Raw genomic sequence first — 18,603 nt, 5'->3', positions numbered from 1 at the left:
AGCATAACCCAAAATATTTATGTGTGTATGTATGTATATATATATACATACACACACATACACACACACACACACACATACATGCATACATACATACATACATACGGTGTATGTGTGTGTATTAAAAGAATATTGCTTCCACAATGTATAATCTATGGCAGTGTTCTTCTAAGTATTTCATATAATAATTAAACCTCACTACCACCCAAATGGGGCAGTACTATTTCTCCCAGTTTTATAGATAAAAAAACTGGGCCAGGAAGGTTAGTTTGTGAGGATCACACACAGTTAGAGGCACTGTCAGGTTTCAAACCACAGTCTATACTCTTAACCACTGTGTGCCCTGTTTTTATGTTGCTGAAATGACTGGATACCTTTACTAAAATTTGAAGTGTCTATACCAGAGAGTGAACATAAGTTAGCTTTTTGGAGAGTATGTGTAGGAAAGAAACAAAAAAGAGTAAATTAGTGGGGGAAAGGCTGAAGCACAGTAGCAAAATACACTTGGACTAAGGTTAAAAATCTTAAGAATTTTACATTTTATACTTAAGTAAAAATAGAAAAATGGGGGGCTGGAGAAATGGCTCTGCGGTTAAGAGTACTGTCTGTTCTTCCAGAGGTCTTGAGTTCAATTCCCAGCAACCACATGGTGGCTCACAGCCATCTATACTGGGATCTGATGCCCTCTTCTGGCCTGCAGGTGTACATGCAGGTGCAGCTAGAACACTCATATACATAAATAAATAAGTAAACAAATCTTTTAAAATAGGTGTGTGCCACTACTCCTTTAATTTTTTAAAAAAATAAAGAAAAAAAATGGCAAAAGAAAGGAGACAGAAACTAAAAAGGTAGGCACAAATGAGGATTATGATTAATATGAGGATTTTTTCCCCTTAGACCTTTTGTGTATATAAACATACAATTCCCTGTGTGTACACACTCATGCACGTGGAGGCTATAGATTGACATTGTGTATCTTCTCCAGTTGCTCTTTATTTTCTAAGAATATTTTTATAGTGTATAATCTATGGTAGTGTTGTTCTAAGTATTTTACATACAAATTTACTCAAAACCTTAGGGTCTCTCGCTGAACCTGAAGCTCACTCACATGGCTAGATTGATTGGCCAGTGCACCCGATGTGTTCTTCTTATCTCTACCTCTCCAGAAGTAGGATTACAGCATGTGCCACTGCTCTTGGCTTTCCAAGTTTGGTAGAGAGGCATATACAGGGTAGAACTCAGGATCTCATACTTGTATAGCAAGCACTTTACTGATTGAGCCACCTCCCTTTTTTGTCAGAATGCATAATCTTTAATGTGAGCACTAAAGTTCTATCTGTCCACCCATCCATCCACCCACCCACCCATCCATCCATCCATCCATCCATCCATCCATCCATCTATTCATCCATCCATCTGTTCATCCCTCAGTCCATCCACACAACCACCTTGAGGATGCTATATGTTGTTTGTAGTGGAGGAGGAACACATAAATTCCTCTTGTCTTTTCAATTATTGTGTAAATTATGTGTTTAATTTTTCCCTGAAATTACTTCAGGAAGTTATCTGATTCTGAAAAAGAAAGAGTCTTCTCAACTTGGAGAAAATGACAATCTTGATCATCATTCATGCTACATTAGGCAGCTGCTGCCTTGGCTTTGATTTCTCTCCTTGCCAAGATGCAGTTTTGCTGTTTCAGAATTTGTTTTGTTGAATGCGCGTTTTCCTCTTGACATAGCAGTTTCCAAGTGTTAGTCCATGATCAGCATGGCAGCAGGCAGGAATCATGGTGCTGGGACAGTAGCTGAGAGCTTGCACTCTTATCTTCAAGATGGAGTCAGGGAGACTAATAGTTATTTATTTTATTTTATTTTAAGCACCTACCATCATCCCAAGGAGAGGTAGGTCCTGCTTATCTCACGTGTTCATCTTGGCCTTTCCTGTCCTCATTTTGTTGACATTCTGATCGTTTAAGCTCCCCTCAGAATGCATTCTAAGGCTTACCTAGCCCAAAGCTCCAAACTCTTCCACATTACTTACACAAACCAACTCTGAAGACCAATAATCACAGAGTCAGGTACATAGAGCAGTGACCAAGCTTTTCTTGTTCATAGCTCTAGTAAAATGCCTGATAGAAACAGCTTGAGGTTAAAGGCTTATTTGGGCCTATAGATTGCAGGTACAGCTGGACATTGCAAATTTCAGGCTGCCTATTGATTTTTTAAAAATATATTTTTAAAATTTGTGTTCAGTTTGGATGGAACATAATGACCCGAGATTCAACCTAAATAAGTACTATATAAGGTGCCACATTCAAGGATTTAACATACAGTTACTGTCGCCTTTATTTATCCCTTGTCACTGGGAAATGTCACTATAGTTGTGCTTGCTGTGCCAGCTGTTGCTGTAGGTGCTTGTACACAGTGTGAGCAGGTGGAAAGGTTCCCCCCCCCACACACACACACCTTCTGACAGTGTCAAATATTAAAAACACCAGCAAGTAAGAAAACCCAGTATTTCAGATAGCAATTTGTGAAAGAAGAGATTAACCATGGTGGTTAGGGTGGTGTGCCAGCAGTCAGGTACTCATCAGTAAAGAGTACATCTTTTTGTTTTGTTTTGTTTGTCTTTTCAAGACAGGGTTTTTCTGTGTAGCCTTGTTTGTCCTGGATGCGCTTTGTAAACCAGGCTGGACTCAAATTCACAGAAATCCTCCTGCCTCTGCCTCCCAAGTGCTGGGATTACAGGCTTGTAGCACCATGCCCAGTGAGTACATCTTAACCCAAGGGAGAAACTGACCAGTGCTGGGAGATCAGCAGATACTGAGGTCTGCAGTATGCCCTGAAGAACAGTCATGGTAATTCTCAAGAGCAGCCAAAGCTGGGTCCTGAAGGAATGCACTCAGGAAGAAACCAGTTTGGAGAGGGTACTGTTATGATCCAATAAAGAACAGAGGCCTCTCAGGGTGCTCCTTGCCCAGTTGGGTGTTAGCAAAACCTCCTTCCTTGAAGAGAGCATTTTGTTGAGTCCCCATTTCTTTAAGGACAGTGTTTATTAGTCATAGAGCATGGCAGAGTTGGATATCGAACTAAGAGGCAAAAAATATAAAACCAACAAAACCACAAAATGCCTTGATTGTTCTGTCTGGGTAGGAGATCTTTCTGAGCCCTGTGTTATAGGACTCCATCAGAAGGCACGCCAAGGTTAGTGTATGAGCACTGTAGGTAGAGGAACAAGTACAGGGACATAGAAGCAGAACTTCTTCCCACACAACTTGGTAAGAGGGAACAGACAGGCTTGCACTGAGTGGCAGGTTGTGGATATGCTACTTTGAGATGAGGGTGGAAGTGGGCATGAGCTGGGAGGGAATAGTCAGCCTTGTACATTAAGTGGCTGACCTGCTACTGTTGAAAAACAGCCTTGTGATTCATCACCAGTGTCAAGCTGTGTCTGCCCACTTATGTCTGCGCCGGGATGATGGCACTCAGACCGTATACTTACTTTTAATGTTGAGATGATCTCATTTTCAGGTTTCAGGCCCAGTCTGTATAAAACCCCTACTGTCTTACCTAATTCAAAGCTGCTCCTGTAGCTCTAGAGGACACACTAGGAATAACTGTGGTAGAGGCTGTGTCCCATATCCTTATACTTATCTATTCTTACAGAGTGATGAAGGAGACTCAGGAAGGAGACATTTAGGGTCTTGGTTCTTGCCAGGCTGTCTGTAACTTTTTGGCTAAAGGTGCTTGCTCTAGGTTATGTGAGGCCAGGTCTCAATTAAAGCAATATTGTAGGCTTAATGTCTGACCAACACCAGGTACTTATTTCCTCTGGTCTAGGATGCTTAACTGGGTCTTCTCATTGTGCAGCACCTATTGGTGTGTGTTCTTTGCTGATGACAGCTCCTTCTCCCAAGTGGTAGTGGCAGTACAGTTCCCTACTTTTAATCTGCTGGACAGGAAGTTCTTGACCTCTTCAGATCTTCTACTTCAGAGTCTAATGCTAGTGTCTATGTGCCAAACGTTTAAGCAATTTAGCCTTGAGGTGTCTGCTGCTTCTTGTCCAGCAGTAGCCTTAGGGTGGTGTAAAGGTGTCTATCTGTGTGTGTGTGTATGCATACCCTCTCATGCAGTTTTCTTGGGGTACAGGATATATTTCTCAAATCTGATCCTTTTCCTTCAAGAAGCCTATGCCATGCCTCAGTGTTTCACTCAGTGTTAGGATGTTGTCAGAGCAGGCTGGCTCTGTTGTGGACTCTGAGGATCATATTCCAGTGCTCTAACCTACCCTTTCTGTCTACAGTGTTCTCAACCTCCTTATCCATGGTCAGAGAAGACAGTATAGACTCTGGGTCCACTGCCTTTGTCAGGCAGTTGGGGCATATCACATCTTTAGAGGTGCCTGCTGGGATTGTTACCATATGCTGTTTAGGGCACTGGAAGTCAAGATTATTTGCCTCCCCCCCCTTTTTTTTTAAGATGTTGGATGTTGTTAGGTGACAGTAAAAACCGTTGGAAATAAGAATAGTGTTGATCCATACAAACCTGGAGTTTATTGCCTGTCCAGTGTGTTGCACACTGAGGCAAGAAAATGTGGGTTGTATAACTAGCTCGAGGCCAGCCTGTGTTGCTGTGTTGCTGTCCAGTAGCTCCTTTCAACTCCCCCAGAAGTTTGCTATATAGATTTCAGTATCTGTGTTTTAACATTTCTCTAGTAGGCATTTTTGTTTTGTTTCACTTTTTGAGACAGGATCTTTCTGTGTAGTTCTATCTGTTCTAGAACTCACTATATAGGCTAGGCTGGCCTCAAAACTCACAGAGATCCACCTGCCTCTGCCGCCTAAGTGCTGGAATGAAAGTCATGCACCATCATACCTGCCTCACAAGGCATTTTTAAGAAGCCAATAGACAATTGATGTCATAAACATAACTGGTCTGTTTTATTCTATTTTTAAACCAGGGCCAAGATTTTCTTCTTCACTCATCAGTTGGCGCTTCCCAGCCTGAGACCAGTGGTCCTGGGAGGCTGGCCTTAGGCACACAGACGATGACCTCTTCAGGGCTAGGCACCACACCCTCAGATGCCTGTTCATGTGAGGCCTGCAGTGAGCGCAGGTATGTGTTGAGTTGGTTGTACTGCTTGTGCTGGGGTCATGGTATGTAGGAATATGTTGTGCTTAGCTAAGATTTGGGGTTCTTTTGACAAATAAACAGTACCTGTTTGACATTACCCTGAGAGTAGGACGTGACTTTGTTATATTATGAGGGGGAAAAAAACTACACAGAAAGACAAAATTCTTGCCCTTGAGGAAGGACTAAACACTAGGAAGCTGGGCCTCATAAAGAGCAAGATAGAGCTCTTTAGAATTTAAGAAAGGTAAGCTGGGTGTGGTGGCAGCCACTCCCCAGCACTCAGGGAGGTAGAGGCAGGCGGATTGCTGTGAGTTTGAGGCCATCCTGGTCTACAAAGTGAGTGCAGGACAGCTAAGGTTACAGAGAAGCCCTGTCTTCAAAAACCAAAAAAAAAAAAACCAAAAAAAAAAAAACCAACAACAAAAATAAAACCAAAAAAACCAATAGAATTTAAAGAAAGGCCAACTATTGTTGAATGTCATAATCCCCGTACTTGAGAGGCAGAGGAATCTACCTATAAGTTCCAGTGCAGTCAGGGCTACATAACAAGACTTTATCTTAAGAAAAAGAAAATTAAATTAAAAAGAAAATGAGCCTACGGTCAACATAAATAAATGGATATAGAAGAGGGCCTTGAGATGGAAGCTGCTAGGAGTTGAACAAAACTCCAGGACCCTATAGAAAAAGCCTGAATCCCTGACCTGGGACAGGGCGCCAAAGGGTAGAAAGCAAGGACTGTGTGTGCTGTGGAATCAGAGTATAGAGTTGGGGAGTTCCTTGTGGGAAGGTAGGTAGATTACCTCCATTAATTCTGCTGCTTCCTGGCTTGTCACAGAGACATCTCAGCAGAGACAGACCGGGAGCCGCAGCAACTGCAGAACTATTGGTCAGAAGTACGCTACATGGTCCGATGCATATACCGCCAGGCGGGGACCCCACTGGCAGAAGACCAGGACCAGTCTCTGGTTCCCGACAAAGAAGGAGTGAAGGAGCTCGTGGATAGGTATAGGTTGCCCCTTCGAGTTACAGCTCCATCTAGTCCCTATTACCCATGGAGCCTCAGTGCTGTCCTGGGTAAAGCTCAGCTGGACTTTGGAGCTCTTGATGTAGCTCAGGTCTTCAGCAGGTAACTGACAAACGGGAGCCTCTCTAACTCTCTCACTTTTTCTTTCTGTTTTTGGTTTCGAATCAGGATTTCTCTGTGTACTCTAGGACAGCCAGGAGTCTACAACTCTGTAGACCAGGCTGGCCTTGAACTCAGAGATCTGCCTGCCTCTGCCTCCTGAGGGCTGAGATTAAAGGCATGTGCCACCACACCCAGCTGGGTTCTCCTGTTTCTAAGTTGAAATGTTTCTGTCATATATTAAGACAGTAACACAGCCAAGATACCCTTGCTGTGCCAGGTGATGCTATATACTTTTATAAGACTCTTGAGTTTATAACTCAGGGAGAAAGGCAGAGTGCTCCTGTCAGTGAAGCACTGTAAGATCAGGCAGCTTGTGAGGTGCACAGCAGCTGTTCTTTCAGGAAGTGCTTCCTGCCCAGCAGCTGTTCTTCAGCAGGTTCCCTGTGCCCAGTGACTGACAGAAAGTGAGGTTGCCATCACTTCTGTTGTTCCTTACAATTTAAGTGTTCCATCTTTTCCTGATTTTTGAAGTGTTTCAAATAAAAGCAACAAATCTGAGCTGGATATTTCATGGATCTTTCTCATTTTGTTTTTTCTCATGTTTTGATTACACACTTTGGTATCTTATGAAGTTGCATTTGTCATGTAGTAGATTATGTCAAAGAAGCAGAGGCATTGTTTTGCAAAGCATTGTTTTTAGGATTTGGCCTGCGACTTACTTAGTGTTATATGAGACAATTCCATATGTTCAGTCCCTTTTTAAAGAGAGGTTTCCTAGTTGGTGACATTCATGCTACTTCTGTGATGCTTTAGAACAGTGTCAGCACAGGTTTCATCCAGGTGGAACAGCATCTGTGAACACATGTTTGAATGATTGAGTGATAAACTACTTGCAGTATCTTTTTTACATAAGTCTGTCTGCATGGGCCAGGGAGATATTGCTCAGTGATTGGAAGCACGGGCTGTCCTTGCAGAGGGCTTGCTCATAGCTATCTATAATTGCAGCTTTGAGGATCCAAAGCCCATTTTTGGGGAGTACTAGGCACACATGTGGCATTTATATATACATGCAAGCAAAACTCACATACTCATAAAAAATTTACAATTAAAAAAAGTATGTACTCAAAAGTATCACATGATTTCTTCCTTAAATTCGTAAAATGTAGAAATGGACAAAGAATCAAAATCTTCTAATTTCACTGCACTGAAAAACTAAAGGAGAGTGTCCACGGGGCTTCCTTTTTTAAAGAGCTTGTGTGTTTGGTTACATTCACATGAGTGTGCAGGTGTGTACGTATTCAGGGAGGCCAGAGTATCTTCCTTTGTTGCTCTCCTTATTGCTTTGAGATAGGACTTTTAACTGAACCATTATTTTGGCTATACTGGTTGGCCATCAAGCTTTGAATATCTACCCCTTTTCAGCTAGGCTGGGTGCCAAAGAGCTTTCAGAAACCACTTGTTTTGACCTCTCAATGCTGGGGTAACAGGCATGCTCAGGGTTATCTGGCCCTTTACACAGGTACTAGTGGTTTGAATTCAGTCCTTGTGCTTGCAAAGCATGCCATCTTACCCACTAAGCCTTCTCCTCAGCATTCTAGTGTTCCTGTTAGTTGTTACATGCTCATTTGAGTCTTATGTCATTGTCCTTAAATATATGGAACACATTCTGCTTAAAATTGTTGCCAGACTCAGTGATATATACCTGTAATCCCACCACAGAGAGACTGAGGGAAGAAGATTATAAATTTGAGGCTAGTCTGTGCTTTATAGCATGATCAAGGCTATCTTAGCCACACAGTAGCACCCTGTCTCCACAAACCAAAGGCTAGGGATAGCTCAGTGGTAGAGTTCTTGCATAGTATGTGAAAAGCCCTGAGTTTGGTCTAGTAATGGAGGAAACCCACTAAATTTAATGTTAAAAAATTTTTATGCCTGGCAGTGGTGGCACACGCCTTTATTCCAGCACTCAGGAGGCAGAGGCAGGCGGATCGCTGTGAGTTCGAGGCCAGCCTGGTCTACAAAGTGAGTCCAGGACAGCCAAGGCTACACAGAGAGACACTGTCTCAAAAACTAAAAACAAAACAAAAAATTTATTCGTCTTTTTGAAATATAGTAGCCATACTAAGAATTCTACTGGTTTATTTTCTTTAAGGACATTGTATACTTAGCTGTACATATTCATTATCTTGCATGTTGTATGCAAGGCTTTATATATTACTTTGCAGATTTTATACACATATATACTTTATACACTACTTTGTACATTTTTTTCTTGATTCTTGTCTTTTATAACTTTTATAACTTTAGAAAGGGGACAGGAGGAGCTGGAGAGATGGCTTAACAGTTAAGAGTGCTTGCTGCTGTTACAAGGGACCTGAATTTGTTTCGCAGAACCTATGCCCATTATGGGAGTTCATAACTACCTGTAACTCACATTCCAGTGAGGGGGGATACAATGTCCTTTTTTGGTCTCCATGGGCTTAGGCATGTTCCTAGTGCACATAAACTCAGGTACACACACATATATATATACATATAAAAATAACAAATACTTTGTTTGTTTGTTGCTTTTCAAGACAGGGTTTCCCTGTGTAGTGCTGGCTATCCTGGAACTCACTCTGTAGATCAAGCTGGCCTCTGCCTCCACCACCCAGCTATAAATACATATTTGTATTTATTTATTTTTTTTATTTGTTTTTTTGTTGTTCTTTTTTTGGAGGGAAAAAAACCACCATGTAACTCAGGCTAGCCTGGAACTTATGTAAACCAGGTTTGCATCCAACTCACAGAGATCTTCCATCTCGAGTACTGAGATTAAAAATGATGCACAGGGGCTGGAGAGATGGCTCAGAGGTTAAGAGCACTGTCTGCTCTTCCACAGGTACTGAGTTCAGTTCCCAGCACCACATGGTGGCTCACAACTATCTGTAACTCCAGTTCCAAGGGATCCAGTGCCGCCTTCTGGCCTCTGTGAGCACCTGAATTAATTCATACATAACCCCCCTTCATACACACATGCACCCACATAAATAAAAATAAGGGCACTGACTGTTCCTCCTGAGGTCCTGAGTTTAATTCCCAGCACCACATGGTGGCTCATAACCATCGAGAATGCAATCTGGTGGTCTCTTCTGACGGGCAGGTGTACACTGCATACATAATAAATAAATAAATCTTTAAAAACAAAAATCCACAGCCAGGTGGTGACAGCGCATGCCTTTAATTCCAGTAGTTAAAATGCAGAGGGAAGTGAATCTCTGTGAGTTCAAGGCCAGCTTGGTCTACATAGTGAGTTCCTGGACAGCCAGGGCTACACACAGAGAAACTCTGTGTTGGGGGTGGAAATCCATAGTACTTTGCTTTTTTGTTTGTTTGTTTGTTTTTGTTTTTTGTTTAATTGAAGAGGTAACAACTATGCTCTGCTCTTAATATTTAATATGGTAGCCAAAAGGTGGAAAAATCTATTGTATAAATCTTACAGCTTGATGCATTCTACACCTGGTGCCTAATAGCCACTGAGCTCAGCTGGTTCTTCATAATGACATGTTCACGTAGATGTTTTGGTTATTGCTTCAGTGGTTCTCAACCTTTCTAACGCTGCGACCCTTTAATACAGTTCCTCGTGTTGTAGTGATCCCCAATCATAAAATTATTTTTGTTGCTACTTTATAATTATAATTACAGGTGGAGAATCTCTGATCTAGAGGCATCTGAGAAATGTACTTTTTAAAGAAGTGGCAACTTTAACAATAGTAATGCCAAATATTATAGAGCAAATTTTAAAAGCTGGATCACCTCGATGCATGAGCCTATAATCCATCATTAGGAGGCTGAGGAAGAAAGACCACCTTTTCAAAAAAAGAAAAGAAAAGAAAGGTTACCTTTTTTCAAAACTATAAAAAGAATCACCTGTGAGTTTTGATCGACATTCATTATCATTGTGGGTAGTTGCAAGGATACATTTACCCTGCTCATCAGCATTTCACTGTATTTTATGCATTTCATTGCTGTTTTGATAACTTGTATCTAAAACTTGTTCTAATTATGAAAATAATATATGAAAAAAATAATAGTTTGGGATACTGAGTTCCTAGAAAGAAGGAAGGCAAACTTGGCCTTAGCTCTCCAGCCAGGTATCAGCCTCTGCTGGGATTGGGGCTTGTCACTTTTTATTTTTTATTTTATTTTATTTATTTATTTATTTATTTATTTATTTATTTATTTATTTATTTTTTGGTTTTTCGAGACAGGGTTTCTCTGTGTAGCCTTGACTGTCCTGGACTCACTTTGTAGTCCAGGCTGGCCTCGAACTCACAGTGATCCACCTGCCTCTGCCTCCCGAGTGCTGGGATTAAAGGCACGTGCCACCACGTCCGGCTCTGTCACTTTTTAAATCCCACTCATTGGGTTAATACCTGAGGTCAGCTCTCAGGCACAATAAAAGGGAGACTTTTAACTTCTTGGTTGTGAGTTATAATTCTCTCATGGACCGTGGGCATGTAACAGAGTCCCTACACTGGTTGCATAAACAGTACAGTCAGAAGAAGCATTTGTGTCAGGTTTTTTGTGAATTACCTGGCATCAAATGCTTTCGATACACAAGTTCCTGATCAGTGACTCCCACAGGTTGTTAGAAAGAAGACAGTGGATTGTCAGAGACATTGACTGAAAACTGCCTGTCAACTGATATATGTGGATAGACTATGGCGGGGAAGTGACTCTTTCTTTGTCTCTGTAGGCTCTGTGAGCGGGACCCCTATCAGCTTTACCAGCGATTGGAACAGCAAGCCCGGGAGTATGTGCTTGAAATGAAGGTTCGCCTGCTCCGGCAGCTGTCCGCTGCAGCGAAGGCCAAGGCGCCATCTAGCCTGCAGGGCCCACCACAGGCGCACCACTTTGTCTCCCTACTCCTGGAGGAATATGGCGCCCTCTGCCAGGCTGCACGATCTATCAGTACCTTTCTTGGCACTCTGGTGAGAGATCATGCCCACTTCTTTCCTGACTGCTAAGGAGCAAAAGCATGTGATAGGGGAGATATATGCAGCTAGGGGACTGATCATATAGCTAAATCCTCCTTGTTCAATCACAGTCTCTTTTCCACAAAAGGTAGGCTCAGGTTTTTCGGTGGATTTTGCTGGCAGGTAGAAGCTTTGAGAAAATTGATGTCAAGGTGCAATAGCATGGAAATTTGTTTGGGAAGCCCTGAGCACTAGAAAGCGAGACACTAGGATATGGAAGTGAAACAGTGGTGCATTGATGGGGAGTCTGAAAAGTTTTAGGTGTCTTTGGTTGGTGTACTTTCAGTGGCTGGCATTGCAGTTGATGAAAGGCATTATCCAAGGGCCTCTTCCTTGAATTATTTCATGACGGCACCTAGCAGCACAGTACAGAGAAAGGGAAGCTGCCTATCCCCTTCTTTACACGCTTTTCACACTTCTAGCAGGGGACACAAGTGAATTTCTGACCACCCTTTTCTGGGTGGACAGAGGCATTGCATGGAAATGCAGCCATTGTAGTTGGAAACAGACCAGGATTCCTCAGGAACAACCATAGAAACTCTCTAGGCTGCCTCCCTTACCCTGTCACATGTCCCCTCCCCCAACAGACTGCAGGTCTGCTTCCAAGGAGAGGTGTGTGAGACACATGTTGAGGGGAAAGTGGGTGAGATGTCTAGAGGGAAGCTGGATGGGAAGGCCTTGGGAGGTGCAGTTGTCCTGTACACCCTCTTGTACATCTTGTACCTTTCATCCCTCCTCCTCCACCTTAGCCTGAGACTTTGCTTATTCTAGACTTGATTTCATAGCTGCTGCTCTAGAGCATCATGCACCTGCTCATTTCCCTGGAGAGTAGCAGCCTAGGTTAAGGTATTGTTTGTTTTTTAACTGCACACTCTGCAGACAGGGCTGTTGATGTCCAGCCCTCCTCAGGTGACTCCATCTTATGACGTTAGCAGAGTTGTACTTGAGTTCAATGGCAGAATGATGATGGTCTAGTATGTACAGCCTTGGGTCCCATCAGTAGCCCCCAAGAACGTTTTAAACAAGCCATGCTTAACAGTATTTTCTCATTTTAAAAATTGTATACATATACACACACATACATACATACATACATACATACATACATACATACATACCATTCATACATACTATAGTTGGCAAATAAAAGGTCACACATTAAAATTAACCAGTCTCAAAGTCTGCATCTCAGTATACTTCTGTATAGTGAGAGTAGCCATTCAGAATGGAAGTTGTATAGCTGCATGTTTGATTTTACACTTTAACTATCATATAGATTTTTATGCACTTTCCTACTGCCAAAACTGAAAAAAATCCATGACAGTTAAAAGCTTTTTAAAAAATCCTCTTTTTATAACTTGTGCTTGTTACATGCATTCATTACTTCCTCAACTCCTAATAGCCTTTCTTGTTCTCTTTTCTTCATATTGTACAGTGCCCATGTGTACACTTGTTTACATATGTACATATTTTATTGGATAGATTCTACATATTGAGAACATGTAGCTTTTTTTCTTTCTGAGCTTGAGTGACCTCACTTAGTATGTATTCTAAGCCTACCCATTTTCCTGCAAATAGTTACTACCTTTTTCTTTAGCAGTAAATAGTGTACAGTGTATATTTAGTATATATATAATATAAATAGTATACACACATGTACACACATACACACCAAATTTCCATTGTCCATCTGTTGTTGGACAACTAGGTTGATTGTGATTATTTGCTATAGTGAATGAAGCAGTAATAACGGTGAAAGTGCAGATATCTCAATGGTAGGGTATGGAGTTCTCTGGATATATGCTCAGGGGTGAAATAATTATTAACTCATAGAAATATTTTGTAAGAATATTACTTTCGATAATGCATGGCATAGATTATGTATTCTGCAGTATTCGTTCTTCAAAGAACAGATTAATTTAGAAAGTCATATAGAAGAAGATAAGTCTTTTACTGAGAAGCTATGAAAGGAAAGAAGAGCTAACGGCCAAAACTTAGTTGAAAATTGGAATACTGAGAACACCTGAGCTCAAGTCAACATTAGTCCCAAGGATTTATTCTACTCTTGGGATAGAGTAAAATCTCAGTCTAATCCAAGGTGGAATCACCTCACAGTGCAGGCCCCATGACTGACTGTAACCTGAATACTGGAAGGAGAGCAAGAGCTATGTTTATCATGGCCCTGGATTTTTGTGATACACCAAAGAACCTGGAAATTACTGTGCAGTGGTACAAGCTGTGCAAGCTTCTCAAATGAGAAGCTTACCAGTTTGCTTTGTTTTGAAATTTAATTTCTTTTTAATATTATGTGTATGGGTGTTCTGCCTCATGCATATCTGTGTACCAACTTCATGTCTGTTCCCATGTAGACCAGGCCAGGAGAGAGGCACTGAATCAATCCCCTGTACTGAAGTTATAGATTGTTGTGAGATGCTGCTATATGGGTGCTGAAACTCAAACTCAGGGCTTATAGAGTGCTGAGCCATCTCTCTAGTCCCAGTTTGCTTTTAAATCACAAAATAAAGGTCGAAGACACCATAGCTGAGAGCAAGCAGAGACAACAGCTACACACTGAAGATAGTGCTTTGTCTCCCACCCCACCCCCCAGTCCTGTTTTTCAATACAGGGTTTCTTTGTGTAGCCCTGGCTGTCCTGGACTCACTTTGTAGACCAGGCTGGCCTCGAACTCAGGGATCCACCTGTTTCTGCCTCCTGAGTGCTGGGATTAAAGGCATGTGCCACCACGCCTGGCTATAGTGCATTTTCAAAGATTATAAAATAACTGGTTTTTGTGTCTAAAGAAGTAAAATGTGTTTAAATTCATGAATTTATGATTAAGATAATTGCAAAGGATCATCTTGGTTTTTGGGAAAATTAAACTCAGAAACACATAATCAATCTCTCTCCCCGGCCCCCCCCCCCAGCAAACACCCCCCCTCCCCCCAGCCCCCGGCCCCTCTCTTTCTCTCTCTCTCTCTCTCTCACACACACACACACACACCTTTAATCTCAGCACTTAGAATGCAGAGGCAAGAGCTTCTTAAATTAGAGGCCAGAGTAGATACATAGAGAAACCTTACCTCAAACCAAAAGGTCTGGGGATGTAGCTCAGTGTAATGCGCTTGCCCAGCATGTACAAAGCCTAGAATTAAAATCTTTTTTTAAAATATGTGTTTGTTTATTAGTATGTATATACTGTTCTGCTTGCATGTATACTTGCACACCAGAAATAGGCACCAGACCTCATTATTGATGGTTGTGAGCCACCATGTGGTTGCTGGGAGTTGAATCAGGACCTTTGTAAGAACAGCCAGTGCTGTTAATCTCTGAGCCATCTCTCCAGCCCTAGAGTTAAATCTTTGTTAGAAAAAAATGAAGAAAGGAGACAAAAAACTTAGCAGACAAACAGTAAAAGACTGAAATGAAAATGGGTAAAGGAGCTCTAGTACGTGACAAAGATGTGGGGCACACCAGCGCTATGTGGAAGATGCAGTGATGAGCCTCTCACTAATGACATTTCTAGGAAAAACTGGACTGAGAATACATACGAAGGTTAAAATATCAGAGTGTAATCCAGTCCAGAGGAGGCAGAGAGCAGTGATGCACTATCGTGCTACTGCTGTGGGCTCCCAGCCTGTCCTCTATAGCACTTGATGAGTTTGCTCATGATTCTTAGGAAAATAAAAGCCCTTGCCTTGCCTAAGTGTCCCCAGTGGGGAATGTATTTGTAGCTAATAGAATGAGCTTTCACAAAGACAGGCAAGAAATGTATTGTCCTGACTCTAATACATTTTTCTTTTAAAAAGTGTTTTACATACTTGCATGTGCATGCTTGTGGAAGTCAAGAGGACACGTTGTAGGAGCTGACTCTTGCCATGTGGGTTCACGAGACCATCAGGATAGCACCAAGCACCTTTACCAGCTGAGTCAGATCACCAGTCTTTTTAAATCCCCAAGCCCACCTGGCACCCATGTATAAAGTTACTTAGAAGACAGTGAGATGTCATCCCCCAGCTGAGTCAGATCACCAGTCTTTTTAAATCCCCAAGCCCACCTGGCACCCATGTATAAAGTTACTTAGAAGACAGTGAGATGTCATCCCATATTGCTCATATCAGAGATCTGCTTAGTTGTGTTGACACAGGCAGGGAGCAATGACTCTTCACAAGAAGTTGTTCTAGGCATGTGCAGAAACTAGCAGGGCATTGGTTTGGGGTGTGTGTGTGTGTGTATCCTTCCGCAAAGTTTTGTATTTTCATCTACTTACTACATCTTCTGTTATTTTTATTTTATTTTTTCAAAACTAGGAAAATGAACATTTGAAAAAGTTCCAGGTGACATGGGAACTGCATAACAAACACCTGTTTGAAAATCTGGTCTTTTCAGAACCACTTCTCCAGAGCAACTTGCCAGCACTGGTGTCTCAGATCAGGTATTTTGTCTTGACTTGGATTCTCTTACTTGCTGTGATGTTCTGTTTTCATGTGGCTGTAGACCACATGTGGAAGTCCTTACGGGAAAAAGAACAGGGCATAGGGGAAAATGTAGTGACCAGAATGAAACACCTAAGGGGCTGGAGAGATGGCTCAGAGGTCCTGCGTTCAATTCCCAGCAACCACATGGTGGCTCCCAACCATCTATATAATGTGATCTGATGCCCTCTTCTGGCCAGCAGGTGTACATGCCGCCAGCATACTGCATAATAAACAAACAAACAAACAAACAAATCTTAAAAAACGAAACACCTAAGACATAATACAACTAAACTTTTGTTTATTTATAATTTGTATTTTATGAATGTGACTTTTTTGCCTGCATTCCTGTCTGTATCACATGCTGCAGTGCCTGAGGAAGCCATTGGATCCCCTGCAATTGGACTTACAGGCAGGTCTAAGCTGCCATGCTGGTGATGGGAACCAAACTCAGCCCTTCTGGAAAAGCAACTAGTGCTGTTTTACTGCTGAGTTATTTCTTCAGCCCCCAATTGAACTTTTAAATAATAAGCCAATATAAATGTTATTCAGTTATAACACCATAAATAAAGGCTCCAGCAGACAGTGCTGCACAGAGGCTTGTTAAAAAGATATATAAAATTTTTTTAAATCAACAAGATCCAGTACACTCTTGGAGAGTAGACTACATTGGAATTTTCTGACTGCAACCTGTGTGAAAGGAAAGGAAGCCAAGGTTGCCATGAAGAAAATGCTTTTATCCAGTTGTGAGGATCACATTCACATTCGCCCATGCCTCCTATGGGGCTAGAGCAGGTCGCAGTTACCTGCACTTGCTTTCATTTCTTGGTGAGTATTGGACTTGATGTATCGGTCATCCAGTTGATCGCCAGTGGTTGACAGAAACTATTTCTTTTCTGGTCCCATGTTCAGAGTATTTTTCTCACTAGGAATTGCAGTTAGATTCCAAAGAGTAACCGTATCCTAATTTTGAATGTTCACTCAAGAGCTCTTTCTCTTTTACTCTCAAGTCCTAAGAGGAATGACGTATGGAAAAGAGAAAAGCAGCATGACTTGTAAGGAGTTCTAGTCAGCCCAGGAAATGTGGTTTCTTTGTGTCCCACCACAGACTCACCTGTCCACAGCCAGGCATGGTAGCGCATGCCTTTAAATCCCAGCACTCGGGAAGCAGAGGCAGGCAGATCACTGTGAGTTCCAGGCTGGCCTGGTCTACAGAGTGAGTTCCAGGACAGCCAGGGTACACAGAGAAACCCTGTCTCAAAAAACAAAAACAAAAAGTTTAACCACAAATTACTAATGAAACATGTATGCGCGCGCGCACACACACACACGCCCGCACACACATGGCGGGGGGAGAACAATCTATTCATAGAAATTTAGTTTCTTACTGTTAGCTTTCTAATACTGATAATGTGCTGCAGATAGCAACTCTCACCATTTCAGAAGATTCAGTCCATCACAGAAATACTTGGCAGAGGAAAACTGTTCACTTTATGCTAACTGCCAAGCAGAGAAAGGATCTAGGAATAAAGTACATCAATTTTCCACTAGTTCCTGATATGTCCCAGGAAACTCTGAACTCACCTGTGGATAAGTCCATTGGTGAGGTCCGAGCTCCCCACCCTCCTTCAAAATGCTGTGCCTCTGAACTGCTGTTCTAAGAACCAAGTCTACTTGTTTTATTGGCCACTTTATTGGGACATATTTACATATTGTACAGTACATCTACTTTAAATTACATTTCAGTACCATTTGACTAAATTTTTTTTATTTTTTTATAAATATATACAATTTACCTTTTTGTTTTGTTTTTTGTTTGGTTTTTGTTTTTTCGAGACAGGGTCTCCTCTGTGTAGCCTTAACTGTCCTGGATTCACTTTGTAGACCAGGCTGGCCTCGAACTCACAGCAATCCACCTGCCTCTGTGTCCCAAGTGCTGAGATTAAAGGCGTACGCCACCACCGCCTGGCCCAATTTACCATTTTAAGTTATAATTCATAGCATTAATTATATTTACGTTATTTGCAATTAACAGTATTTACAAAAGTTTTTCATGTCCTCAAACAGAAGTTCTCTTTTTCCCTTGTCCTTTGAGAGTCTTTTCTCTGAGCTTAGCTGCTGTCTCACCACCCCATTTTCCTGGCAGTTTACAATTAAAGAATCATGCCATTCATTCTGTAGGCTGTTGATCCTTAATAAGAAATGTGTATACAGCTCCATTTGTTGTAGCCTTAGTCCTTTAGGATTCCTATAGAGGTGCTGTGAGAATGTTCTGGTCCCCTCGTTCTATCACCAGTACAATCGTCAGAGTCCCTGAGGTTCCACTCTTCTTTGTTCAGAGTCTGTATTTGTAACATGGAACTGGTAGAAATGGAGGAAGAACACTTGGAAAGAAAGACGGGCTGGAAGGTCATGGTCTCTTAGTTGCTTTTCTGTTGCTGTGATAAAACATCAAGGCAACTTATAGAGCGAGGAGTTTATTTGGACTTATACATCAAGAGAAATAAGAGTCTGTTTTGGTGGGAAAGCATGGCAGTAGAAACAGGAAGCTGAGAGCTTGCATCTCAGCCATGGTCACAACAAAGCAAAGAGAACAAACTGGAAGTGGAATGAGGCTTCTAATCTTGTTTGTTTGGTTTGGGTTTTTTTGAGACAGGGTTTCTCTGTTATACAGAGGCCTGACTGTCCTGGACTCTCTTTGCAGACCAGGCTGGCCTCAAACTCATAGTGATCCACCTGCCTCTGCATCCAGAGTGCTTGGATTAAAGGCGTGCCAGCACACCCGGCTGAGGCTTCTAATCTTAAAGCTGGTCCCCAATGACGTACTTCCTGCAGTAAAGCTAAACCTCCCAAAC

At 41.9% G+C, this 18,603-nt stretch overlaps 1 protein-coding gene across 4 annotated transcripts in view; it reads left to right on the top strand.

Annotated features, from left to right (window-relative positions):
- The window catches only part of FAM193A (family with sequence similarity 193 member A), a 118,266-nt gene that overhangs the window by 46,605 nt on the left and 53,058 nt on the right, over positions 1-18,603 (top strand). For all 4 annotated transcript variants that reach the window (XM_084797782.1, XM_084797781.1, XM_084797784.1 and 1 more), the window contains 4 exons: positions 4,960-5,114; positions 5,968-6,135; positions 10,997-11,231; positions 15,584-15,708. In XM_084797782.1, coding sequence (XP_084653908.1) covers positions 4,960-5,114; positions 5,968-6,135; positions 10,997-11,231; positions 15,584-15,708 — 683 coding nt within the window. The remainder of the gene's footprint in view (positions 1-4,959; positions 5,115-5,967; positions 6,136-10,996; positions 11,232-15,583; positions 15,709-18,603) is intronic.

This window comes from Acomys minous, assembly GCF_964271855.1.
Source record: "Acomys minous genome assembly, chromosome: 10".
In the NCBI taxonomy this organism is placed as follows: Eukaryota; Metazoa; Chordata; class Mammalia; order Rodentia; family Muridae; genus Acomys; species Acomys minous.
The sequence above is the reverse complement of the archived record's forward strand: the minus strand, read 5'-3'. Positions and strand labels throughout refer to the sequence as shown.